This window comes from Nelumbo nucifera, chromosome 6 (assembly GCF_055504915.1).
Source record: "Nelumbo nucifera cultivar China Antique chromosome 6, China Antique-T2T, whole genome shotgun sequence".
Classification (NCBI taxonomy): domain Eukaryota; kingdom Viridiplantae; phylum Streptophyta; class Magnoliopsida; order Proteales; family Nelumbonaceae; genus Nelumbo; species Nelumbo nucifera.
The window spans coordinates 42,594,604-42,618,681 of record NC_142654.1 but is presented as its reverse complement, the minus strand read 5'-3'; the positions used below and the strand labels follow the sequence as shown (position 1 = coordinate 42,618,681).

At 38.2% G+C, this 24,078-nt stretch overlaps 1 protein-coding gene and 1 pseudogene across 2 annotated transcripts in view; both read right to left on the bottom strand.

Moving 5' to 3' along the window:
* Nucleotides 1-814: 814 nt before the first annotated feature.
* Nucleotides 815-7,863, bottom strand: LOC148790806 (FHA domain-containing protein FHA2 pseudogene; annotated as a pseudogene). Its single transcript, XR_016077686.1, has 2 exons — nt 7,743-7,863; nt 815-6,509 (listed from the first exon to the last, which is right to left on the bottom strand). The product of XR_016077686.1 is annotated as an FHA domain-containing protein FHA2 pseudogene (transcript).
* Nucleotides 7,864-13,067: 5,204 nt separating this feature from the next.
* Nucleotides 13,068-24,078, bottom strand: part of LOC104611523 (uncharacterized) — a 30,439-nt gene continuing 19,428 nt past the window's right edge. Inside the window, exon 4 of the mRNA XM_010278605.3 lies at nt 13,068-13,508. Within this exon, the coding sequence (XP_010276907.1) occupies nt 13,281-13,508 (228 nt within the window). The 3' untranslated portion in view covers nt 13,068-13,280. The remainder of the gene's footprint in view (nt 13,509-24,078) is intronic.

Here is a 24,078-nt window from a genome sequence, read left to right as displayed (position 1 = left end):
CGGTTCTCCAACTTGAAGGTTCAAGAACCTTCGTTCTATGGTTCTCTTCCCTCCAACCAAATAAACAGGTCTATTCTCTTCCCTTCTTCGCTCTCTTTTGTGCTTGTTTGCTTTCAGAACGCAACCTCACCTCAGAGGAACTGAGCGATTGATTGGAAGTTTTGAACGTGAAAGGTATGGAAATTATTCACGTCCTTCCGTGTTTTTCTTGATATCAGAAGCTCGTCATTTGAATGGGTCTTTTAGATTGAAATATTTCTGATCATCAACTCATGCTTTGTCTTTGTAATTAAATTGGTAATTTCAATTAGATTAGGATCTAGATGGATTGATCCTTTATGTGATCAAGTCGGTTCTCTAGTTCTGTTTCAATTGATTTGATGGGTTATGTGTTTTGTTGTTACTGGGGTACCAAACAAAGTGTTTCATTCTCTCTTGCTTCATAAGTGGTTCTCAAGATCCGTGGGTTTGCTTCCTAAGTAATCTTTGTGCAGTTTTAGTTTCTTTGGAGATTTCTCTCTACTCAACTGAAAAGTCTCATGATTGCTTGTTAGACCCACATCAATTTCTATGCTGCAGGAGTCGGGAGTTATTGGCGCTAGTAGCTGACGGTTTCAAGAGGAATAGGATTTCTAGGAGAAAATGCGTGGAACCACTGCAATATCCCTTGTAAAGAACATTCTCAAACAAGTATACTGCCCAATGAAGAGACGATCATCTGGTAATGCTTGCTCTGCTCTTTAGATAGATCCCCTTTTAGCTTAGTGGTAAGTACCTCGTTTTTATGACTCGGAGCTGCATGTGTAAAAATCAGGGATAATGGCAACTTCGGCCCCTAGCAGGCAATCAAACGATGATGTTGGGGAGGGAGAAGGACCCATGACAGATGACAAGGCGGAGCAGAGCCCATCGTCGCCTTCAACAGACCTCCACTTCCACCTTTTCTCGGGCCTGTTGTTGTTCTCTCTTTGCTTGAAATGGGGTCGCGCAGCAATGACGACTGAGATGTTTGTGAAATTTCTTGTTCGGTACTTACTGGTGCATTTGTGTAGGAGATAGTTTGGTAATGGCTCGTGAAATGGTAGTCTGCCTTTAGTAACTGAGCTACAAATGTTAAGAGGTTAATGTAGCACTAAAACATAGGATGGATAAAGGGCTCCGGCCTCCAGAAATATACTGTAAATCTTCACACTTGTAGTATACCGTCACCTGGGCTACTGTAGGAAAACCTGAAGGACCCAAACATTACTAGTGTTTTAGCATCAGTTTCTTCTGTATGATCTTTTGTGTTACTCTAGTTTATCGAAGTTAAAAGTACTCTCTGTCGCCTTTGACTATGTTTTCATTAGTAGAGACCTAGAAGAGATGGGTAGTGATCAGGGCAGATTTGGCCCTTCACTGACATCATCACACATGGCATATCAGAACAGCTGGACTATATCCCAGCATCACGTAGGCGACAACTTGCCTTAGCCAAAATGGTGTCCTAACTGGCGACCTACTTCTACCGCCGATCTGGCGACTTGCCTCTGCCGTCGACCTAGCAACCTGGCGACCTTCCTCTGTTGCCGATTTAGCAACCTATCTCTCTAGAAGCTCGTCAATTGTCTCCGAACCTTTTGGGATCACACTGTGTAATCGTAGGCTTTATCTTCATCCTGCCCGAAATCAGAGGAAAATGGTAAGCCTTATTAACTGGCACGTTATTCTCCTTCCAAAGTAGAACGGACCCCTACGTCATAGGTCGAGGATTCCGGGAGCATTTCGCGAGACCCACGGCAGCCCAGCTATATAAGGGCATCAACCCCTATGACCCAGGGACATGCACAATTTAGTTCTCGCAGCTCTCTAGCTCTCTTACTTTTAGCTCTCTCACAAAACCTCTGCATTCGCTGACTTAAGCATCGAAGTGCCCACCCCAAGTAAAACAACTTGGGCAATCTAACATTGTTTCCTTGTAGGTCGCATCAGAGCCACCTCTCCAGTTCGTCACCATACAGCCAAGCATCAGAGCCACCTCTCTAGCTCGTCACCAATCATCTAGGCATCAGAGCCACCTCTCCAGTTCATCACTAGTCAGTTAGGCATCAGATACACCTCTCTAGCTCGTCACCATTCAACTAGGCATCAGGAGCCACCTCTCCGACTCATCACCATCCAGCTAGGCGTTAAAGCCACATCCTAGCTCGTTACCATTCAGTTAGGCATCTAAGTCACCATCCAGGTAGGAACCATTCAACTAGGCGTCCAAGCCACATTCCAAGTAAGGACTATTCAGCTAAGCATCTAAGTCACCAGTTAGTTGGGAGTTGCCAAAATGCGCATCATCAGATAGTGATATTTCTTTATGGAGTATTCAACTATCTTATTTAGAAGTCAGTAGGGTTAGTTTGACACCTTTGCTTTTGCTTATTTCCTATAAGAGTGCTCAGTGCTCAAGGTCACCATTGATGTGATTAGAGAGGTCTAGAGGAGAATGCTAGGTGAGGCGAATATGTAATCTTTCCAGAATCATGATTCCTAAATCCTAAATGTCAAAAACTTGTTTTTCTTCATTTATATTAAAACAAATTACATCCAATCTGGATGTAAACATTAGACCTTTCGGCCTAAGAAGGGGACCTGATTACATTTTAAGCAACCACAGTCACAATCTTGTACTGTTGTGGCATCATAAGAACAAAGACCATTTGTTTGGACAGCCTGAACTCTAATGTAAAGGGTTATTATTCACAACCTTGGGACCATTTTAACATCTACATCATCGGCTTGCCGCTTGATTAATATGTTTCATTTCCTTCTCGAAAGTAAAGACAAAATTGCAACATCAGCAAAATACGTAGAGCTTGTATTCGCTCTGGTCTGTAGAGCTTGAAAGGTTTTTTGGGTTTCTGGTATTGTTTGTATTTGATCGTTGGAATTGCAATCATCCCTAACTCATCATAGATTGTTTCTGTTATGAGTCATGTGGGCTACTCTGGAGCGGAGATGAGATCGGTGGTCAAGGTGTCTTGTTGGTAGAGTGTATGGTGTGATAAGTAGAGGTGTAAAGCTTGCCATGTTGGGTGCCCCGTGCAAAGTGTGGGTCGTGTCGTGCTGGCCCGCGACACAGCATGTCGTCCTCCCCGGTGAAAATTTTGAGGGTCGGCCCGGCACGGCCCATGGGCCTGGGTCAGGTCAGGTTGCAATCTAGGTCATGGGCTTGGGCCGTGTCAGCCCGTGGACCAGGCCGAGTTGCAATCTGGGTCGTGTCAAGCTAGGCCACAGGGCAAGCTTTGGGCCTGGGCCGAACCGGATTAGACTGATTTTTTTATTTTTTTTTTGAATTTTTTATTTCTTTTTTAAGTAAAAGTGTAAAACTAAAATATTTAACTTTCCTTTGAACTTTGGGAACTATTTGGAAAATTAAGAAATGAGAAATCTAACACATAAATGAAAAAAAAAAAAAACTTAACCAAATAAGAATGATGGAATAACAAATTGGAAGAAAATTAGGAATTTTATTTCATTTAAATTTGAATGATACAAATTACAAATACAATGATTAGATACTTGAACGAATGAAATATGAAAATGGAATAAATTAATAAAATATAAAAATATAATATTGTTACAAATTGAAAATACAAAATTACATTGTTAAAAAATAGAAAATAAATTAAATAAAAAAAAAAATATATACAATAATTTAAAAAAATAAAAAATTCTATACAACTAGTCAATTTCATGAATCATGACTTTCATCATCTTCTTAGGTGAAATATCTGGAGTAGTATCATGTTCTCCTTTGTCTTGCAATCTATCTTTTGCATCTAGTCAATCCTTAAAGCAGATGCGTATCTCTATACTTTCATCGGTCATGCAGCTTCTCTTGTCATCTAACACCCTAGTACCTGTACTAAAACAAGACTCCGATGGAACTATAGACATCGGAGGGGTTAGTAGATCACGTGCTATAGCGGCGAGAACTGGATAATTTTTTGAATGTTCACTCTATTAGGCTAAAATATCAAAATTATTTCTTCCCTCACCTAAACTAGGAAAAATTGCTTGTAAATAAAAATTAAGTTCAGTAAATGAACTTGTTGTTAAAGTAGTAGATTCTTGCCTTCTACTTATTAAATAAAAAAGTTTTTCTCTTCTACTACTAGGCTCAAGATCAGAAGTAGAAGATGTTGTACATGTTGTAGGAATATTTCTTACTGCTTTAGATTCATATAAATTGTACATTTTGAATAATAAATTATTAATTTTTTCTTTTTTATTTCCAATTTCAATATTCATATTTTCACAATATGTTTCAAGTAAAATATCTAAACCATATTTTCTAATCGTAGGATCTAATATTGTAGTTAAACAATAAAGGGGAGAAATGTTCTCCCAATATTTTTTAAATTTATTTTCCATTATTTCAACAATACATTTAAATTGTGGATTATTTCTATATTTTGCAAAACAATCACTAATCACCATTAATTGATAAGGTAAATTACAACTAGTTGGATAATAAATACCTGATAATTTATTAGTTGCATCATAAAAATGTTTTAAAAAAATTTCTTATACAAACTGACATTTCGATCTTCCTCAAATATAATATCATTAGGCATTTTTTGTATTATAAAAATCAGTAAGAATTTGTTAATGAGAAATACAATTTTCTAACTTAGCATAGGTAGAATTCCATTTATGTTTTACGTCTAATATAAAATGTTTATATTTTAGGGTAAATACAAAAAGCTCCCTTGAAGTTTCTGACAACCATAAAAACCTCCCACGATGTTAAACTTTAGTAAAAACCTCCCTTAGATTTTTAAAGAATATGACAAAAACCTCCCTTCCATCAATAACCAAGACGGAAAATGTTAAACCGGTGAATCAATTTTTCCCAAACGCCTATTTTACCCTTTTACGAATGGTTTGTATCTGTTTTTACTAAAATACCTTGTCGACATGTTATCCTCTTCTTCTCCGCCGTCAACCTCTTCGCCCTCTTTTCCTATCCCAATTTATCCGGTAGGAGGAGTAACATAGGACGCAATCTCTCATCCAAACTCCATTCATTCAAGGAGGAACCTCTTTATCCTCTTTTCCTTTCCATTTTTTCATATTATTTCTTTGTTGATTTCTTCCTCTTCTTTCAATCTTCCATCCTTGATTGCTGACTCAATCCATTGAACTTTAACAATTTGCCATTCGAGATTTGAGATGTGGGTTGCATACAACTTTGTAATGAACTGTGTGGTTTTCTCGTCTATATCTGGTTCACCCGTCCAATGCCCTCTGTCTTCATCACTACGGTGCAGCCATCCCTTGTTTCTTACTTCGACACCTACATCGTCCCTGTTGTGCGGCTTCTAACACTTGAATATGCTCAAGATGGAGAACAGGGATGATGATTTTCTTACTCTCTTTATCATATGTGGTTTTTGTGCCCATCATAATTAATTACACTTGTTTTTTGAAGAGGAGACTTTTCCCTTAAGCAACCCATCTAGAATACTGAAAAAACAGAGAAAAGGGGTTCAGGGTCACCGGTGCCATGCCTCGAGAAGAATCACATTGGAAATACTCGGCCATGTAAGTTAACTCATCAAAGCAAGGACACCAAGGAGACAAACTCTAACGTTACATGCCCCTTGGACCGTGTGTTGATGACAAAATGTTCTGGATATTCCTCAGCAATGTAAGCAGTCCAAACCATGGTCTTCCCTTGGATTCATTGACTGTCCTTTGATGCCAAATATTTCCATATTGCTCTATTGGCTCAAAATGAATTTTTGCCATGGGCATCCATTCTCCTGGACCACAAAGATCAGAAAGCACAGTATCTCTTGACCTGGTTTCTGACTTTTTCTCCAATTGTCCAGATGACCCTGTCTTTCCTCTCGATCCACCATATCCAAACATCTCATGCCATTCTCTCTGTAATTTCTTGCTAGCACTAGAAACAATAGTGTTATTGGTGTCTTCCTCATCATCGTCCAAATAATCACTCGATGCCCTACCCCTGCCCCTTCTTGGAAGAGTGATGCAGCGGTGGAGGCAATGCAACCCATGCAAAGGGCAGATGTGTAGCAGACGACAGAAGGGGTGGAGGAGAGTGAGGGATGTGGCAGGCAGAGAAACTCTAAGGATGCTGTAGACAATAAGGAGGAGATAGAATTTCTTGCCGCCAATCTAGAGAAGGTCTTGGTAGTCAATCTTGACGGGAGAGTTACTAAGGAGGTGGAGGACGCCTTCGACGAAGCATCTGTTCTTCCCAACGACTTTGAGGGCGAAGTGGCATCGTTGGAAATCGTAGAAGATGCCGGAGATGTTTATGCCACCGCCGAGACTAGCGAGGTAGACGTCGACAGTTGATTTCTTGTTGTTCCGGCCAAGGATTATGGAATAGATCTTCATGTAGTATTCAAAGTCTTCGCCTTGGAGCTTGGCGAGGCTGTCCTCAACATCTCTTTCAAAAAATAGAGAAGGAAGAAGGTTGAAAGAAAGAGATGGTCTACATACTTTTTAGATTACCAACATGAGTAACTTGCATTGCACGTGCTTTTGCCTATTGGTGCTATTGCCTATAGTCTACGTACTTCAAATCTTTAATTTGTGGGAATGACGTTTTCACGTCATGCGAGAATACTTTAAAAGGGTAGGATGGTCATTTTGAAAAAATTAATGCATCGTTGAACGTTTTCTGTTTGGTTCACCGACGGAAGGGAGGTATGTGTAGAGCTTTCAAAAAGTTCAGGGGAGGTTTTTGTTAAAGCAAAACTTGAGGGGAGGTTTTTATGATTATTAGAAACCACAGAGGAGGTTTTTGTATTTTATCCTATATTTTAAACCATAATTTTGATATAAATATTTAAATTCTTGTTTTATTGCCCCTGAATTTTTAATATATATAATACAATTTCTAATTTTAGAAATATGGGTATAAATAATATTAAAAGCATCTTGAATACATAAATATGGAATAATTTACCATTAAATATGGTTTTAGTTGAGATCTTAAAATATTTATTGCAGAATCGTTATTTCTGCCATTATCAAAACTAATAGAAATTTATTTTCTATTCCATAAGCATGTAAAGTATTTAAAATGCTTGCAACAATAGTTGGGCCATTATGTGGTTGTTCAAGCCTAGTAAAACTTAAAATTCTTTTATTTAAAAGCCAATTTTCATGAATAAAATGGCCAGTAACACAAATATAACTTATGTTGAATTTAAATGTCCAAACATCAGAAGTAATTGCAACTTTAGAATTAAGATTTGATAACAAATAAATTAAATTTTGTTTATATGAATAAAAATTTTTTAAAGCATCTAATCTAATAGTATTCCTAGAAATTTTTTTATATTGTGGATTTACAAAATTACACAACCAATTTTCAAGCTTAGTATCTTCAGCTAACAAAAATGGCTGTTCTGCATATACAATGTATTTTGCTAATTCTTGTCTCATTTTTTCTTATGAATATTTAAATGTACCAAAACCCCCCCTCCCAATTTGTGTTTGTTTTGTTTCTCTCCCTTCTTCTTCTTCTTCTTCTTCTTCCTTCTCATGTGTGAGCAAATGTCTGCCCAAATGGCTAGTAACACCTTTGCTACAATAGCTAAAGTCTTTTCTACATTTTTGACAAACTGTTCTTTTTCCCTTCCCCTCAATATCCTCTACTTTAAATATTTTCCAAACTGGGCTACTCAACTTAGAGGCTCTCTTTTTCTTTCCGCTAGTATCAATACCAAGTGTGAAAGTTTCACTTCCATCAATATCAATAGCATTAGTGCTAACACTATCATGATGCGATTGAATATCGTCAATAGTGAACATGTTGAGGAATTGGTTTTGGGAAGAGCTGGCCATTTTTTTTAATTCTAAAAAATAAAAATTAATTTAATTGGACTTACCCAGATTGTCGGTTCGGAATCCCAACTTGATTTCAACGGTTAAAGCCTTTCAACGTCCAAGCATTCCAAATTGCTAACTTGAGATACTTGAGCTGGTTGAGCAAGCCTTCTTCTTGTTGAAACTTCAATAAAGTTGAGAATTGGAGAATTTGACAATCAGCCAATCAGAGTTCACTTAGATTGAAGATAATGTATGAGAGAGAGAGAGAAGAGATTAAGACAATTGTTGAATTGGTGTGATGAGAATGGTGGAGGATACGGCTATTTATAGGAATTGAAAATAATTCAATTACCCAAAATACCCTAAAAACTAATTTTTAGTTGTTGGGAGGGGTGTTTTGGCCATTGTAAAGTTATTTATAATGTTACCCAAAAATCCCACTAAACTAGTTGTTATATAGTTGTTGGGGGGCATTTGTGTCATTTTTTCTCTCCCCCGTAAGCAAAACACATAAATACCCCCCTATATAGCTGTTTATAGTTGTTAGGGGGCATTTATGTAAAATCCCCCCCAAAAAGCTGAAACTAGCCATTGGGGGGGGGGGGGGGGGGACAATGGCTAGTTTGCAAACGGGCTGAGTGCGGCCAGCTACAGGCCCTGCGGGTTGGGCCGTGCTGGCCCATAACCATCATGCCGGGCTTGGCACGGCCTGCGGGTTGTTGTGTCGTGCTGGGTCGGTCCAAATTTGTGTTGGGCCGTGCCGAACCGCAAACGGCACAACCCGATTTACACCTCTAGTGATAAGAAAGTCAGTCTAGCAGAGGTAAGGGGGGTGTCTTTCCAAAATCTTTGGATCTAAAGTAGCCTATTGTTAGACCTGTTCATGGGTTGGGTGGCCCGACGGGTTGGCCCGGCCCCCGGACGGGCTTGGACATTCTTATAGGTTTGCGGGCTTAAATTCGGGCCAAAAAGCCCAGCCCGTAATAAATTCGAGCCGGGCACGGGTTTTGTCAAAATAGCCCGGCCCGAGCCCGGCCCGACCCGACCTAATATTAAACTTAAAATTAGTTACGTGATTATGTCCATTTGAATAAATTTTTTGATTTAAGAATGTAAAATTATGTTTTAAAATATAAAAGAAAGGGAAAAATACCATCTTGTAGGCCCATTGTTCATTTAAATAGGAAAAAAAATACTATCTGAATTTTTAATTCTAATTTGAATAGGGAAAATTGTTTTTTTTTTTTCAATTAGGTCGAGCTTCGGGCTCGGGCTCGGGCCTAGTATATTTTCATTAGTGACAAGCGAAAGCCCGGCCCATAAACAGATCTACCTATTGTGGAGGATACTCCAGAGGAACCCGGATTTTCTGCACTCGCTTTTGGTGCATGAGGTGGTGCACTTCTAATCAGATTCAACCACGTCATATTCTCTGCATGGTCCATGTCTTAAATGCGCGAATAAAATTAAACGGCAGGTGTTATTTCTCTAAAATTCTTTTTTCTTTTTTGGAGCTTAAGAAAAAAAGTAAAAAAAAAAGGAATTTGACTGTGTAGTTTGAAAAATGAGAGAGGTTAAACAAAACAAATGGGGAAACTCAAACGAATGGCTTGCTTGCAAAACCGTAGATGGATTTTTTTTTTTTTTTCTGCAAATGCAAGGAGTAGAAATCCTTTAAATGCAAGAAAAGGGATTTTTTTCTATACTGTTTTGTATTCTTCCTTGGGCACCATTAATAAGAGCTTTGCAGATTTTTCTTTCTTCAATGAATCGTTTGATTTCATCAGCGTTTTTTAATTTCTTCTTCTTCTTCTCCTTCTTACTTTGAGGATCTTGTTTTTTTACAAATGAAGCTACAACAAGAGTATTATGCAACATCAATCTGCACTTTGCACCAAGTTAAGCAACGGACCAAAACAAGTAGTTGGAAATCACATCTAAACCACCCATGTGCTTATGTGAATCAGATTCAGTGAATCTTAAAAGGAGTTTGATTTATAAAATTACGGTTTTTTTTTTCTAGTAATAATGATTCTGAGAAAAATGTCTTCTTGGTTCTATACTATAAATGCATTTGAATGCAAAGAAATTTGATGACTAGAAGTTTAATTGAATTCTACGCCTTGACTGAAGAACAATCTACTCATACAAATCGTTTTTTAATGGTGTACGCTTGTGACTGAAACATTTTCTGATAGCAATGGTTCCCTCTTGATTGAAGAACAATCTATTCCTACAAATTGTTTTTTAATGGTGTATGCTTAGAATTGAAGTTTTTCTGGTAATAACGGTTCCCCCTTGAATGAAGAACAATATATATCTATTCCTACAAATCGTTTTTTAACGGTGTATTTTCATGACTGATTTTTTTGTATTATTATAATGGTTTTGAGAAAAATGTCTCATCTGTTTTGTTTACCTCCTCCATCTATCAAACTTGATAGTCAATTTTTTTTTTCCATTATTTTAAGTTTTAAAAAATGAATTTTATAGACAAAACGTCCCAAACTTTCCGTTTAGTTTAATTCAGACATGCGAAACAAAGGACCATGTAGAAGGTGACATGGTTGAATTTGATTAGAAGTGCATCACGTTCCACACCAAAGCAAGTGTAGGAAATCCGGGTTCGAAAAACTACCCCTACCAAACGCAAATACAATTTATGGTTCTTTTCCTTCGTTCCCATTCATAGACCTGTTTTCTCTTCATATCTTATATAAACCAAACGTGCCAACAGGCTCATTTCATAATATCTTTGGCTGATTGTAGTGGAAACTTCGGATTTATTCTCACTGCCCAAATCACCACCTTCCATTACCACCAGTTGGTCGTAGTGGAGACTTGGGATTGATTCCCACCACTAGGTGTGTAAATGGATCAAATTCAAATCAAACTAAGCAATATCTGAATTTAAATCCAATTAGAAAATTCAATATCCAAATTCAATTTGATATTCGATGGATATTGAAAATCAAGGTCCGAATTTGAATTCAATTAAATACTCAAATATTTGACTCGGTTAATTATTTTAGGTAATTAATAAATATAAAATAAATATTGTATTTATATAAAGTATGTAAAGTATATAAATTATTTATATAATTTAACTATTGTATATAAATTATATAAAACATTTAAATATTTTATATTTTATATATATAATAATTAAATAATCGGTCAAATTCGAGTATTTATTGAATCAAATTAGGTCATATCTGAATTCTATTTGATTATGTCAAAATCTCAAATTCAAAATTAGATTTTTGATTACTGTTACCCACTGCCCAGATCACCACCTTCCATTACCACCAGTAAGGGCACTCTTTAATTGATTATAAAATATAAATGATGGGATATGCCCAAATCAGCGCACCTAAGAAAATTTAGTTCCTGTTATTTCAAACTTTCTATTAGCTATAGCTAGTATGGAAATCTCAAAGTTAGAAATTGTCACTATTTGGGCAGTACTGAAAAACTTTACTTAAATAGAGACAAGATCTTAAACCTCTAGGCATGAGTACCTTGATTAATATTTAGGGAAAAGTACGGAGGCACGATCCAGAATTCTGAATTCCAGCCCCCCTACAACTAGCCCTGTCCCCCCCCCCCTAAAATCACATCCTGCCCGTGAATTTGATATCAATTTACGGTCAGGATGCATTCTCCCTATACTTCGGGCCTAGTAAATTCTGAACTGGACTGATTTGTACTTCTCCCTAATATTTATGAATTCCTCGTTGTAGTTTAAAATACAAATGCTTACAATATGGTTGATAGGATACGTTGAGGCTCCCATTAAAGTTTCAGCCCTGAACATAGAGAGGAGTTTATAATACAAATGTTTCTGTAAATTAACCTACACCAATTAGAGCACGACAGAGTTATTTTATTCTATCAAATCCCAAACTGAATTTCCGATCCATCTGAAGACATCTTGAATTATTCCCAATCTCCAATGTCCCACCCCTACTACTTTCTCCTCTCAATCCCACCCAATTACCATCGCCCACTCTTGACCCTTCTGTAGATGGCATTCCCTACATGCTTAATCATTATATCCAGCTCTAACGGCCACAAGCATCAACGTCTTACTAGAAATAGAAATGAAGTAAATAATTCAAACAATCGACCAAAAAGACCACCAGAACTCTCGATTTTGTCGTCGGCATTGATCCTGTATGCGATTCTCTGCCAGGGAAATTTGTCTTGAACCCCATTCGGGGCTGCCAGTGGAACACCCATTCGAACAGACTCTACAGCCTTGCATTAAAAATATTCCCAAAAATTGCAAGAGGCTGTTCAAACATGGGCTTGCACTCACCGACGCCGATCTCGACCTGTAACACAATCATTTGACATTTCCGTGGAGGCTCCTTGATTTTATAGACTGCCCATTAGTCCTAATTACTTTTTATATAAAACCTGTTCCCTCAAGGCAAGCCCAATTGACCTTCAAACTACATGCCTATCTGTCAAAGTAATCAAAATAAGAAAAATTATAATCCCGCTACTAATATTCCATGCACCCTATAGGCCTGTAGACAGCTCTAAACACCCCTCTCTCCCACCAAAACCAACAACAGAAACCCAGAATCCAGCCCCATTCTCCAATTTGCATTCTCAAAGCCGCACGTGTTTCTCGTCAGACCAGGTCGACACCATGCTGCATATCAGACAGTTGATCATGTAATATATTAATTAATTGTCATTAAATGGTCCCAGAAACTCAATCTAATCTCAAATCGGGTTTTGAAAGAATCTGGTACAACCAGACATATTTGCTGGCATGCTTCCCAACCCCCTGCCATTCTGGAAAGCCACCGAGCTTCATCCACTCTCCTAGATGAAACCCCCCACCCCCCGGTACTACTGTATGAACCAATGCTCCACTATATAAATATCCCAGACTTTAGAACTGGAGTTCCATCAACATATCAGGCCAGAAGACTCGCAAGAAGGCGCATCTACATTTCAGCCCATATGAGGAATAAGGTTGCTGATGTTCCTGCTGCTGCATTTGGCAATGGAGGTTTTAAGGGAAGGAGGCTTCTACCCAAGAGAGGACAGATAAAGTCCAGAATAGCATCCAGCGCCTTCTATTCCATTGTTTCTGTATTTTCCAGAGCAACTTCACAGGGCTTACATTCAAATCAAGAACCCTCTTTCAAGGGAAGCCAAAAAATCGGAAACGATTGATTAATAACAAGCACTGTGTTGTATTGTCAATGACATCCTTAATGCATCTAATTTGTTTGAATGTCCTCATTTTCAAATCCAAGCACTTCAATTGATAAGTGATTAAACTATACAGTGTCTAGAATGAATAACATGCCACTATGAATAGTTTCCCGTCACTAGTACATTTCAGCAATGACGCCATAGGAGCTATATACTCAGATACTGTATCTTGAATTCTGTTGTGGTTCTGTAGGTCATTGCTGTTGTTGAAGGGTGTTCTCACCCTGATTTTCAAGTTCAGAGTTTGATGGCTTGTTGCCAACAGAAATTAGGTTTTTAAACCATGCAGCTTGAAATCTGGGGCTACCTCTGTTAGAATTGCTTGGGGATTCTGGAGTGTCTGCCGAATTCGAGTTAAGGCCCATGAGGAATCGGTATGCAACTTTGCTAGCAGATACAATCTCTGTCTTAGCTTGTCTCAACTGTAAAATCACAGAACAAACAGCTGAAGATTCATTAGCACGAACCAACACAAAGAAACAGCAAATATGTTACAACACAATTTGTAATATCTCATAGAAGCTATTTTGAGTTCCATGAGGTTACAACAACAAAAAATGCAACAACAATGACGTTACAATAGCATATCACTAAATCTTTAGAGTCCAACCATCTAGACAATCCCCTCTATTAAGATTTGGAGGCACCTATCAGTTCCTTAAAAATCACCACAAAACATCCATTTCCAATTTTCCATATCATTTTCTTCTGTCTCAAATTTAAATTCTGAAACTTAACCATGGACAGAGATCCTTAACTATTTGCAGCCACATTATAGTGAGCTATAGTTAAAATCCTCCTAATTATTTGGTCTGCTTCAATTCATGCCTGTGCACCTCATTCATCAGTATAGCATCTAAACTTCCCCCAGTAGATTTTCTAATCCAATACCAGAACATTTAGAACTTCATGAAATAAAATATGAATCACATATAATAATCGTCGAATAATGAATACATATACTAGTGACAGGGTGGCAAGGGTTCTCTAAGATGAATAAAACACCCAAGTTAATTGAAAACACAACAGATTCCAATGCTTCATAGATTCCTGAAGGCACTTCTACATATAGGGTGCAACTCGAGAGGTTGTCAGGTTGGGTTGAGTTTGGTTTTAAGGCAAACCTAAGCCCAACCAAAAGACCTGGACATCAAGTCCACACCTGGCCCAATCTGAGGTCAAAGTGTGAGTTGGATATCCCAAGCCCAACCTGAAGCTAAAACCATTGCAGCAACTCAGGCTGGGCATGGACATGGTAGGCTTTGGCAGACGTGGGCAGGTTAATTGGGTTTTAAGGTCTTCTTGTTCATTCCTTGCACCTATGATACATGGATACCTGTACAATGCTGGCATATCACGTTGGATATGTCAATTTTTTGTGTGAATTTTATCTACTCCAAAAAATCACTATGTGAAGGATGACTTCTGAGCCAAAAATAATTTTTTAAGCTAATTTTTTTAGCTTCAAAGAATCAATTATTAGAACCCAGAAAAAGAATCAATTCCAATAGTTTTCATAAATCCAAACTTAAAAGTGCTTCCTAGAATAAAGAAAAAAAAAAAACATAAAAAAACATCAGGACTAGAAAGAATGTGAAATATAGCCTTAACAAAGATAAACTTCTAAACATTTTATATAATGTTAGAATTCAGAATATATGTACTATCTGTTGGCAATTGGCATTCGGCTAATCAATGTTTCTTCATCTTGCCAAGTTGAAACCCTATACAAGTGTCACATTCCCATTCTTGTGTCCATGTCTGCAATACTGGCTAGATCACCAGCAGTCCAGAATAATGCCAACTGCACATATCAGAAGCTATGCTTCCCCAATCAGAGGGCCCTTTGGCACGTCTTTTTGGGAAGATCTTCTGGTAGCTCTGACAGTCAAAAGACGCATTGAGCTTCTAGTAGCTCGGATTCGAATTTTGATGAATCCGATCCATTTACAGCCCTAATCCACAAGGGAGTTAGGCAGGTCTTGAAATCCTAATGAAGGCAATTTTTTATTGTTGCAGTTGCATTATGTAGATTCTAAAGGGATGGACAAAGCCCCATTTATAGTATATGTTCAACCATGGGTTAAAACAACACAAAATGGAGGTGAAGCTGTTGGGCACTAAAAATCACTCAACCATGGTTTAAAACAACACAAAAGAGTTGAGAGATGTTTGGACTTCCAAAACGTCTCCCACCCTCTTATATCTTCCCTTTCATTTTCCAAAGTCTCGAGGGAAAGAACACAGAATGAGAGAGATCTCCCCCCACCCCCTCTCTTTCTCTCTTCTAGGCTATAAACCCTACAATCCTCTGCTCTCTCTTCCTCCTCTCTCTCTCCTTCTTGCAACCAAACCTGTAAGACACCACCAAATGTTTTCTAGGAAAAACAATAATGATGGTCTCTCTATCTCTCTTATACCTTCTCCCTCGATTTCTCTATCTTCCCGATAACACTACCCTCCCTATCTCCTCTCCAAGATTTTTTTTGGAAAAGGTAAGGTAATTTTATTCAAACCCTTCATCTCTTTCATTTTTCTTCAATCTCCATGACCACCAAACAATTAGAAAAAAAAAAAAGCAACATAGAACTCATTTCTTTGATTTCTTCTAGTAGAAGTTGCTGATAGCAGTTTTAGATGAATTCCTTGTGAAGAAAAGATCCTTCCTTCAGGTATCATAGACTCCCTTCTGGTACCCCAGATGATCCTTCCACAAAAGATTCCTTTTTTGTAGGACTAGAGAAAAGAGAGAAGAGGCAGCCGCTCTCTCCAGAAACCTCCAAAAAAGGTAGGACTTGAACCGCCCTCTTCAAAAAACTCCAAGGAACCCTAAAAAATTAGGGTGCCACTTCCTAGGTCAAAATTGAAGAGTCCTACAAAAACAGGACTCTCCCCCTTTCTCCAGTTTTTCCTGAATTTGATGGGAAACCCTAGACCAGCTACAGGGCAAAACAGATCCACCAAAAACTGGGCTTACCTGAGATCTTCGATTAGCCTCTCAAATCACCATGCAGTCGGCCGATCTAGGGCTGCATGATAGAGCAGCTCAAGGAACCTTCAGCCTGCTCTGATACCAAGTAGAAGTTGCTGATAGCAGTTTTAGATGAATTCCTTGTGAAGAAAAGAAGAAGTTGAAAGGCTTCAGCAGTAGAGAAGAAGAGAGGAGAAGAAAGAGAGTGGGATGTTGCCCAGAATTGAATTAGTTCTGGCTGTCAACCCCTCTTTGAATTATAAACTTGAATTAAAATAATGAGGGATTACAAGAATGCCCTTAGTAGGGCGGCTACTTAAGTAGCTGAACAGTCACAACTAAAAAACATAAACTAATGGGCCTAACAGCCCAATAACTTCCTAACTTAACAACTTAAAAATAACTTGAAATCGGCCCAACTCAACACTTCTCAATTTCTTTCTTTATCTCTTTCACTAGCCAGTTTCGTTTGTTTCTTTTTCTAATGCAATGTGCTTTGGTCTGTGATGCAACATATTGCAGGGCATTTAACACTTGGGAGTTCAGATGAAAGGATTATTGCCAAATGGTATTCAGGTAGGGTTCTCTCAAAAAAGAAAACCCAGCATAAGTTTTGCTATCGGTTTGCATGCTTAGCCATTTACAGCATTGACGTACAAAGAGAGCTATCTTTGCCAGGGAAGAATGGAAGCTTCTTTTATCTTACATAGGATGACTGGTTATGTTAGTGTAGGGGTATTTCTGTCTTTATACTTATTTTGAGGTTGCTGATCTGTAATATTATATTATTAGAACTAGTGTCCCTCAATTAAGGGCACATGTGTCTTTTCCATTATGTTAGTAATATAAAACATGTCTGGCCGAATGGGAGAGGTAAATTTTTCTCTCATTCGAACCAGACTTTTCCTCTCCTTTTCTCTCTCTCTTTCTTTCTTCTTTCTTCTTCTCTCTTCTTGGTTGTTATCAGACTAACAGAACTCAAGGGCAGGTCTGTTAGTAAGTTGACCAAGTCACTCAATTGCTCTATTACTTTTTACCCTTCTTTGTGTGTTTTTCAGGATCTCAAGACGGGGATGAAGATTGGTGGAGGGCATGAAGCTGGTGGATTGTATTATCTTGACGGTGGTGGAAGAACATCAACAACTCTCCAGTCATCTCTCTCTCTCCTCTCCAGTGGCACTGTCGATTTGGTCATCCTTCGTTGAAAGTTTTGAAATCTTTGGTTCCTTCGTTGAGTCAAACTTTCTGTTTTAGATTGTGAGTCGTGTCAATTGGGGAAACATCATCGTTTTCCCTTTAGTCGTAGGGTTGATAACCGTGTGTCGACTCCTTTTTCTTTGGTTCATTCAGATGTTTGGGGTCCTTATAAAGTGATGTCATACAATGGATATAGATATTTTGTCATTTTTGTTGATGATTATTCAAGGATGACGTGGCTCTATTTACTGAAAGAAATGAGTGAATTGTTTACCATCTTCCAAAAATTTTATGCTGAGATTCGCAACCAATTTGGTGTTCACATTAAAATTTTTCATTCCAATAATGGCCGTGAATATTTCTCTTCATCATTTCAAGAATACTTGGACCAACATGGCATTATACATCAGACCTCATGTACCTACACCCCACAACAAAATGGGGTGGCTAAGAGAAAGAATCGTCATCTTTTGGAAACAGCTAGATCCCTCATGCATCACATGAATGTTCCCAAACCCTTTTGGAGTGATGTGGTGCTTACTTCTTGCTTTTTGATTAATCAGATGCCCACGTCTATCCTTGATGGTCATTCCCCATTCACTACCTTGCTTCCCACCTTGTCTCCGTTTCCTCTTTCTCCTCGGGTTTTTGGGTGTGTCTGCTTCGTCCATAATCTGGGCCCCGGGAAGGACAATTTAGATGCACGATCCATTAAGTGCATCTTCCTTGGCTATTCCCTCCCGGACCCAAAAAGGGTATGTGTTATCATCCTAATTCTCGACATTCCTGTGTGTGTGTTGATGTTACCTTCTTTGAGTCTACTCCGTTTTTCTTGGGGTCTGGTGATGATTCTTCCTCCTCATCACCTCCTCCTCTTCCACTTCCAGTTGCGGATTCCCCTTGTTCCAGCCGTGACCAAGTCCTTGCCTCCAGTGCCACCACCTGTTGAATGGCCACCTATCCGTTAAGTGTATACACATTGCCCACATGTACCGACTGCTACTCCTCTAGCTCCATCAACGTCGACAGATCTGGCAATTGTCTCCACACCAGCCCCAAACCCAGTATCTGATCTTGATCTTCCCATTGCCTTGCGGAAAGGTAAACGCACTTGTACCCTTCATCCTATTTCTAATGATGTTTCATTCACTCACCTTTCCGCTTCCCATCACCAGTTAATCTCCTTGTTATCCTCAGTTGTTGTCCCTAAGGATGTCCAAGAAGCCCTTGCCTCTCCAGGGTGGTGTCGTGCAATGGAAGAACTCTCAGCTCTAACTCATAATCAGACTTTGGACCTCACCACTCTTCCTCCTGGGAAGCAGGTTGTCGGTTGTAAGTGGGTTTATACTGTTAAGTATTTACCTGATGGTAGTGTAGAGCACCTGAAAGCTCGATTGGTTGCAAAAGGGTACTCCCAAACCTATGGTATTGACTACACAGAGACCTCCCCAGTTGCTAAGATAGGTTCGATTTGTGTTGTGATCTCTCTTGCTGCTATGTATGATTGGCCCCTCTATCAGCTCGATATCAAGAATGCTTTCTTGCATGGTGATTTGCCGAGGAGGTCTATATAGAGCAACCACTGAGGTTTGTTGCTCAAGGGGAGGATGGTAAGGTATGTAGACTAAAGAAGGCTATTTATGGGCTTAAACAGTCTCCTCGAACATGGTTTGGTAGGTTTAGTGAGGTGGTAAAGAAGTTTGGTATGAAACAGTGCCAAGTTGATCATTTCGTCTTCAGTCATGACTCTCAGGCAGGAAAATTCCTATTGGTGGTGTATGTAGATGATATTGTTATTACCGGGAATGATAAAATGGGCATTGACAAGGTTGAAGACTTTTCTATAGGAACATTTTCAAACAAAGGACCTTGGTAAATTGAAATATTTCTTGGGGATAGTAGTAAGGTCTAAAGCATGGTATTAATTTGTATCAGAGGAAATATGTGCTTGATTTGCTAGAGGAAACATGTTTGTTAGGTACTAAACCAACTGAAACACCTATGGAAACAAATACTAAGTTGAGCAATGATATGGGTGAAGTGTTTGAAGACCCTGGTAGATACCGGCGACTTGTAGGTAAACTGAACTACCAAACCATTACTCGGCCAGACATTTCATTTGCGGTTAGTGTGGTAAGTCAGTTCATGCAGAAACCTCTGGTTCCTCATTGGGATGCGGTTCTAAGAATTGTGAGGTATTTAAATGGGGCTCCTGGTCATGGTTTGATATACATAAGTGGTGGAAAACTTGAAATAGAAGGATATACTGATGCTAACTGGGCCGGTTCTATGTCTGATAGGAGGTCTACCACAGGCTATTGCACTTTTCTTGGGGGTAATCTGGTGACATGGAAAAGTAAGAAGCATACAGTCGTGGCGAGAAGCAGTGTAGAGGCTGAATATAAAGCTACGACACATACTACTTGTGAATTAGTGTGGCTAAGGAACCTTTTACAGGAGATAGGATACAATGTTAACACTCCAATGAAGCTCTATTGTGACAATCAGGCTATAGTTCATATTTCTTCTAATCCAGTGTTTCATGAAAGAACCAAGCACATAGAGGTTGACTGTCACTTTGTGAGAGAGAGAAGGTGCTGAATGGAGTGATAGACACTGCATATGTTAACACAAGGAACCAGTGGGCAAACTTATTTACAAAAGGGTTGAGTCGGGGAAGAGTGGACTACATATGTAACAAGCTGGGATTATATGATATATACTCACCAGCTTGGGGGGGAGTGTTAGTGTAGGGGTATTTCTATCTTTATACTTATGTTGAGGTTGTTGATCTATAATATTATATTAGAACTAGTGTCCCTCACTTAAGTAAGGGCACATGTGTCTTTTCCATTATGTTATTAGTAATATAAAACATGTCTGGCCGAATGAGAGGGGTAATTTTCTCTCATTCGAACCAGACTTTTCTTCTCTCCTTTTCTCCTCTTTTCTCTCTCTCTTTCTTTCTTCTTTCTTCTTCTCTCTTCTTGGCTGTTATCAGACTAACAGAACTCAAGGGCAGGCCGAATCATAATAGGTTCATTATTAAGACTGCGGAGAAATCTGAGGTAAAGGTCAGTTTCCTACCCTCTTTGAATTTACAACTTTTTTAGCTTGAAAATGTTATATTTTGATTGGAATAAACTCTGAATATTCATTTGATCAACAGTAAATCCTAGGTGGGTTTTCAGGTAGGAGTCCTCAACAAAAACCAAACAAACACAAAACCAAACTGAACCAAGGAAACCGAACTAAAAAATCCAGTTAACCAAACCGATTGGTTCAGTTACAGTTAACCTAGAAGAAAAACCAACAGTTAACTGACCGGTATGTGTACACACACACATATGTATGTATGTATTAGACACACACACACACACACACATATATGTATGTATCTATGCTATGTATGTATTAGAGTGAAACTTTTGTTTGACTAAAATACCCCAATTTTTGAATTTGGTCCCTCTCTAATTGAGGACACAAAATGTAATTTGAACTACCACATATCTCCTCATTCAATTCCCTCTCTTTAAGTTTATATTTAGGGTATTAACTCTCATTCTTTCATCAAATCCTATATTAATTACCTATATTAAAGAAAACTAAGTGTGACAAAGAATAATTATTTTTATTGATGATATAAATAAAATACAAATTCAAAAGCAACGCAAAAATGGAGTTGTTTTCCTGTTTGGTGGCAAGCCAACAATTCAACCTTTTAGGTCAAAAAGTGTCAACCATTGATATCATAGTTAATAAAATTTAAAAAAGGTGAAAACACACAAAAGTATAAAAAATACAAAAAATTGTAGAAAACATTTGGACACATCTCTAATATTGTATATTTATGATATTAAACAAAAAGAATAAATATAAAAAAATGTAGAAAATTTTGGAAACAAATTATTTACTATAATCATCATCATAAATAAAAATTGCCACGTGCAAAGCACGTGCACACTTACTAGTATATATACATACATACATATACATATATCTATATATACTGTATTTCTAATACACATATTACATTATCTATAGATTTACATGCATTATAATATATATATAACAAATTATATATATTTGTAGTATTTATAATATATATTGTAAATATAAAAACCGAGGAACCGAACTGATGGACCATTTACCTGACTGATTTTGGTTCGGTTTTGTTCACGGTTTTTGAAAAACCGGTGGTACCGGTTTGGTTTAAAAAAAAAGTGCACATGGTTCGGTTAACCGAACTGTGAGCACCCCTATTTTTAGGGATTGAGTTATGACATTCATTTACATATAGGAGACAGGACTGCCAACCCCATTTAAATTCAGCATTTATGAACTCACTCTAAAGTTGCTTCTGAATCAATAAAAGCATGTCCAAGAGTCCACAGAGTATGTCTGTTACAGTTAGCCATTGAAACAATTAACTTTGAATCCCATTCCACCTTCATCGAAGACCTTGCAGTAAAGTAAAAAATTCAGACCTCAATGAGTTCCCCATTCCAATAGGTCCTAAAAATAGAGCCAGTATCCTGCTTTTAGAATTCCTGAACACACCAACTATTCCTGCCATACCCAGATTTCCAAAGGAGCTTCCAAGAAAGTTCAGTTTTACTTTGTTCCCTTCTGGAGGTTTTCATTCCACTCTTATCTTTCCTTTTTCTCTAGAGGATTGTGCCACCTCTGTCCACGCTCTAAAGATACCATTTAAGTTGTCCAAGGTTTTTACCCCTTTTGTAACTCTCCACAATATCTTCCCTCTTTTCATACCAACCATATCTTGGGGTTGGGGGGGCACCTGCAACCAAAATAACAAGGTTCAAAATATCAATACACACCAGATGGGGCATATCGGCCTGTATCTTTAGTTGTTTTTTTATTATTTTTTATTATTTTTGTTTTTTTTTTCAAACCAGTTCAGGGGGTCAGTTTAGGCTTGTCTAACCCCTGAAAATAGGTCAGACACTAACACTTAGTATAGGGGCATATCGGAGGGTCACCGATAAGATACATATCAGCTGATATGGCCCAATATGTGACAAAATTTAATTCCTTGCAAAGTAATAACAAAAATACTCCCAAATGCAATGTACAAAGGGCAAGAGATTAATAAATGGGATGGGAAAGAGTTCCGCCATAGCCCTATATAAAAAGCACATATGAGGAGAAAGGCAAGAATTAGGCCTTCTCTACAACGTATCACAAGTATTAATCTTTCCAAGGAAAGTTTTCCAATTGAAGGCCTGAATTTTAGGTAGAATAACCTTACATGAAATCTCTTTCACTGAGAAGTCTACCCCTAAAGTAGGAAAAGTAAGGTTTTTGAAAAAAGAACAAAAGAAGAAACCATCAGGAGAAGCTGACTAGATTCTAGAGTCCTCAAGGTTTTCATCCAAAAACACTGTCTCCAAAAGACCAAGTAGGTGGATAAGAAAAGCATATTCATTTTCCCTTAGGCCCCTTTTGAAGCTTACATCCCAATTTATTCCTTGAGGAGAAAGTGTTCCCATTCTAGAGAAAGTTTCACCTTTGAGATTTGAAAGGGCAAAAAGCTTAGGGAATTATGTTAAGTAAATCACCCATAGGCTTGCAGAGAACACACCAAAGAGATAGGCTGTGGCACAAGGTATATAACATAGGCTTACAGAGAACATACCAATGAGGAGATATATAACAATTAGGTCTCTTTTTCTAAAATAAATTACAAATGAATCTTTCCAAGAATGCTTCCCAATAAAAATTCCCAACCCTTGGTGGAATAGGTTTACACCAGACTTCCTTAACCAAAAAAGGCTGCCCTAGAGGACCAAATGATTGAATTAAACTTTTGAAATGGGACACATAAGAAAAGACCCCATATAACAAAATCCAAGCCATACTGTCAAATTGTTGAAAGGGTTAGGATCCATCATATGGATGGCCGAACCATGCTAGATGGCTGGGCGAAATTTCAAAAATTTCCTAATCCTTCTGGGAATCGAATTGCCTATGTTTTGAGAAACTACATTTTTCAGGATCGGTCTTGCACTAGACCGGACCGGATTTGAAACCAAACAAAGAGGGAGATTTGTACCTGATACGGATACCACAAGCGCAGATCCCATGGTGAAAGTTCACGCCTAAATCAATCCTAAAACCAGCCTCCATGGAAGATGGCACAGTGTATAAGTGAAGTTGATTGAACAACACAATTTTTAGCAAAACTGCAACCCAACTGCTTGGATCGAACTGGGGAAGGTCAGCCTGAAATTCCTCTAAATTTTTCTTTGAAAAAATCAAAAGAAAACTAATCTGTATTAGTCCTTGATAGCTAATGTCGAACTGGGAAAAAACTAGGAGACAAAAGGGTATAGAGAGAACTAGAAACTGCAAAATATAAAGCTATTTTGGACTAATCCGCCCCTCTTTTATAATCACTTATGGAGCTATCTCCTAATCTAATTAGGAGATAATCCAGATTAGATCTAGAATCTAATTAGAGATATACTAATCTTCTTATAAGATTAGGTGTTCCATACCCAAATTCACCCCATGTCACATGACAAAGTTGTCATGTGGCAGGTTAATTAATCATATTAATTATGGGCCTTAGGCCCATCAGCTATAAGGCTCATGACCCAAGGGTGTTGCATGACCAACTTAGGCCTAATTTGTATGGCATGGAACCCCACAATGACCACACATAAATCCACATGGGTTCGGCCCACCCTCTATGAAAAGACTTGGCCGAATTCACTACTAAACACAGTGAACTCCTGAACACATCACTATGGGCACAATATGGGCCCAAAATTTACACTTAAATGATCCTTGAATCCAAC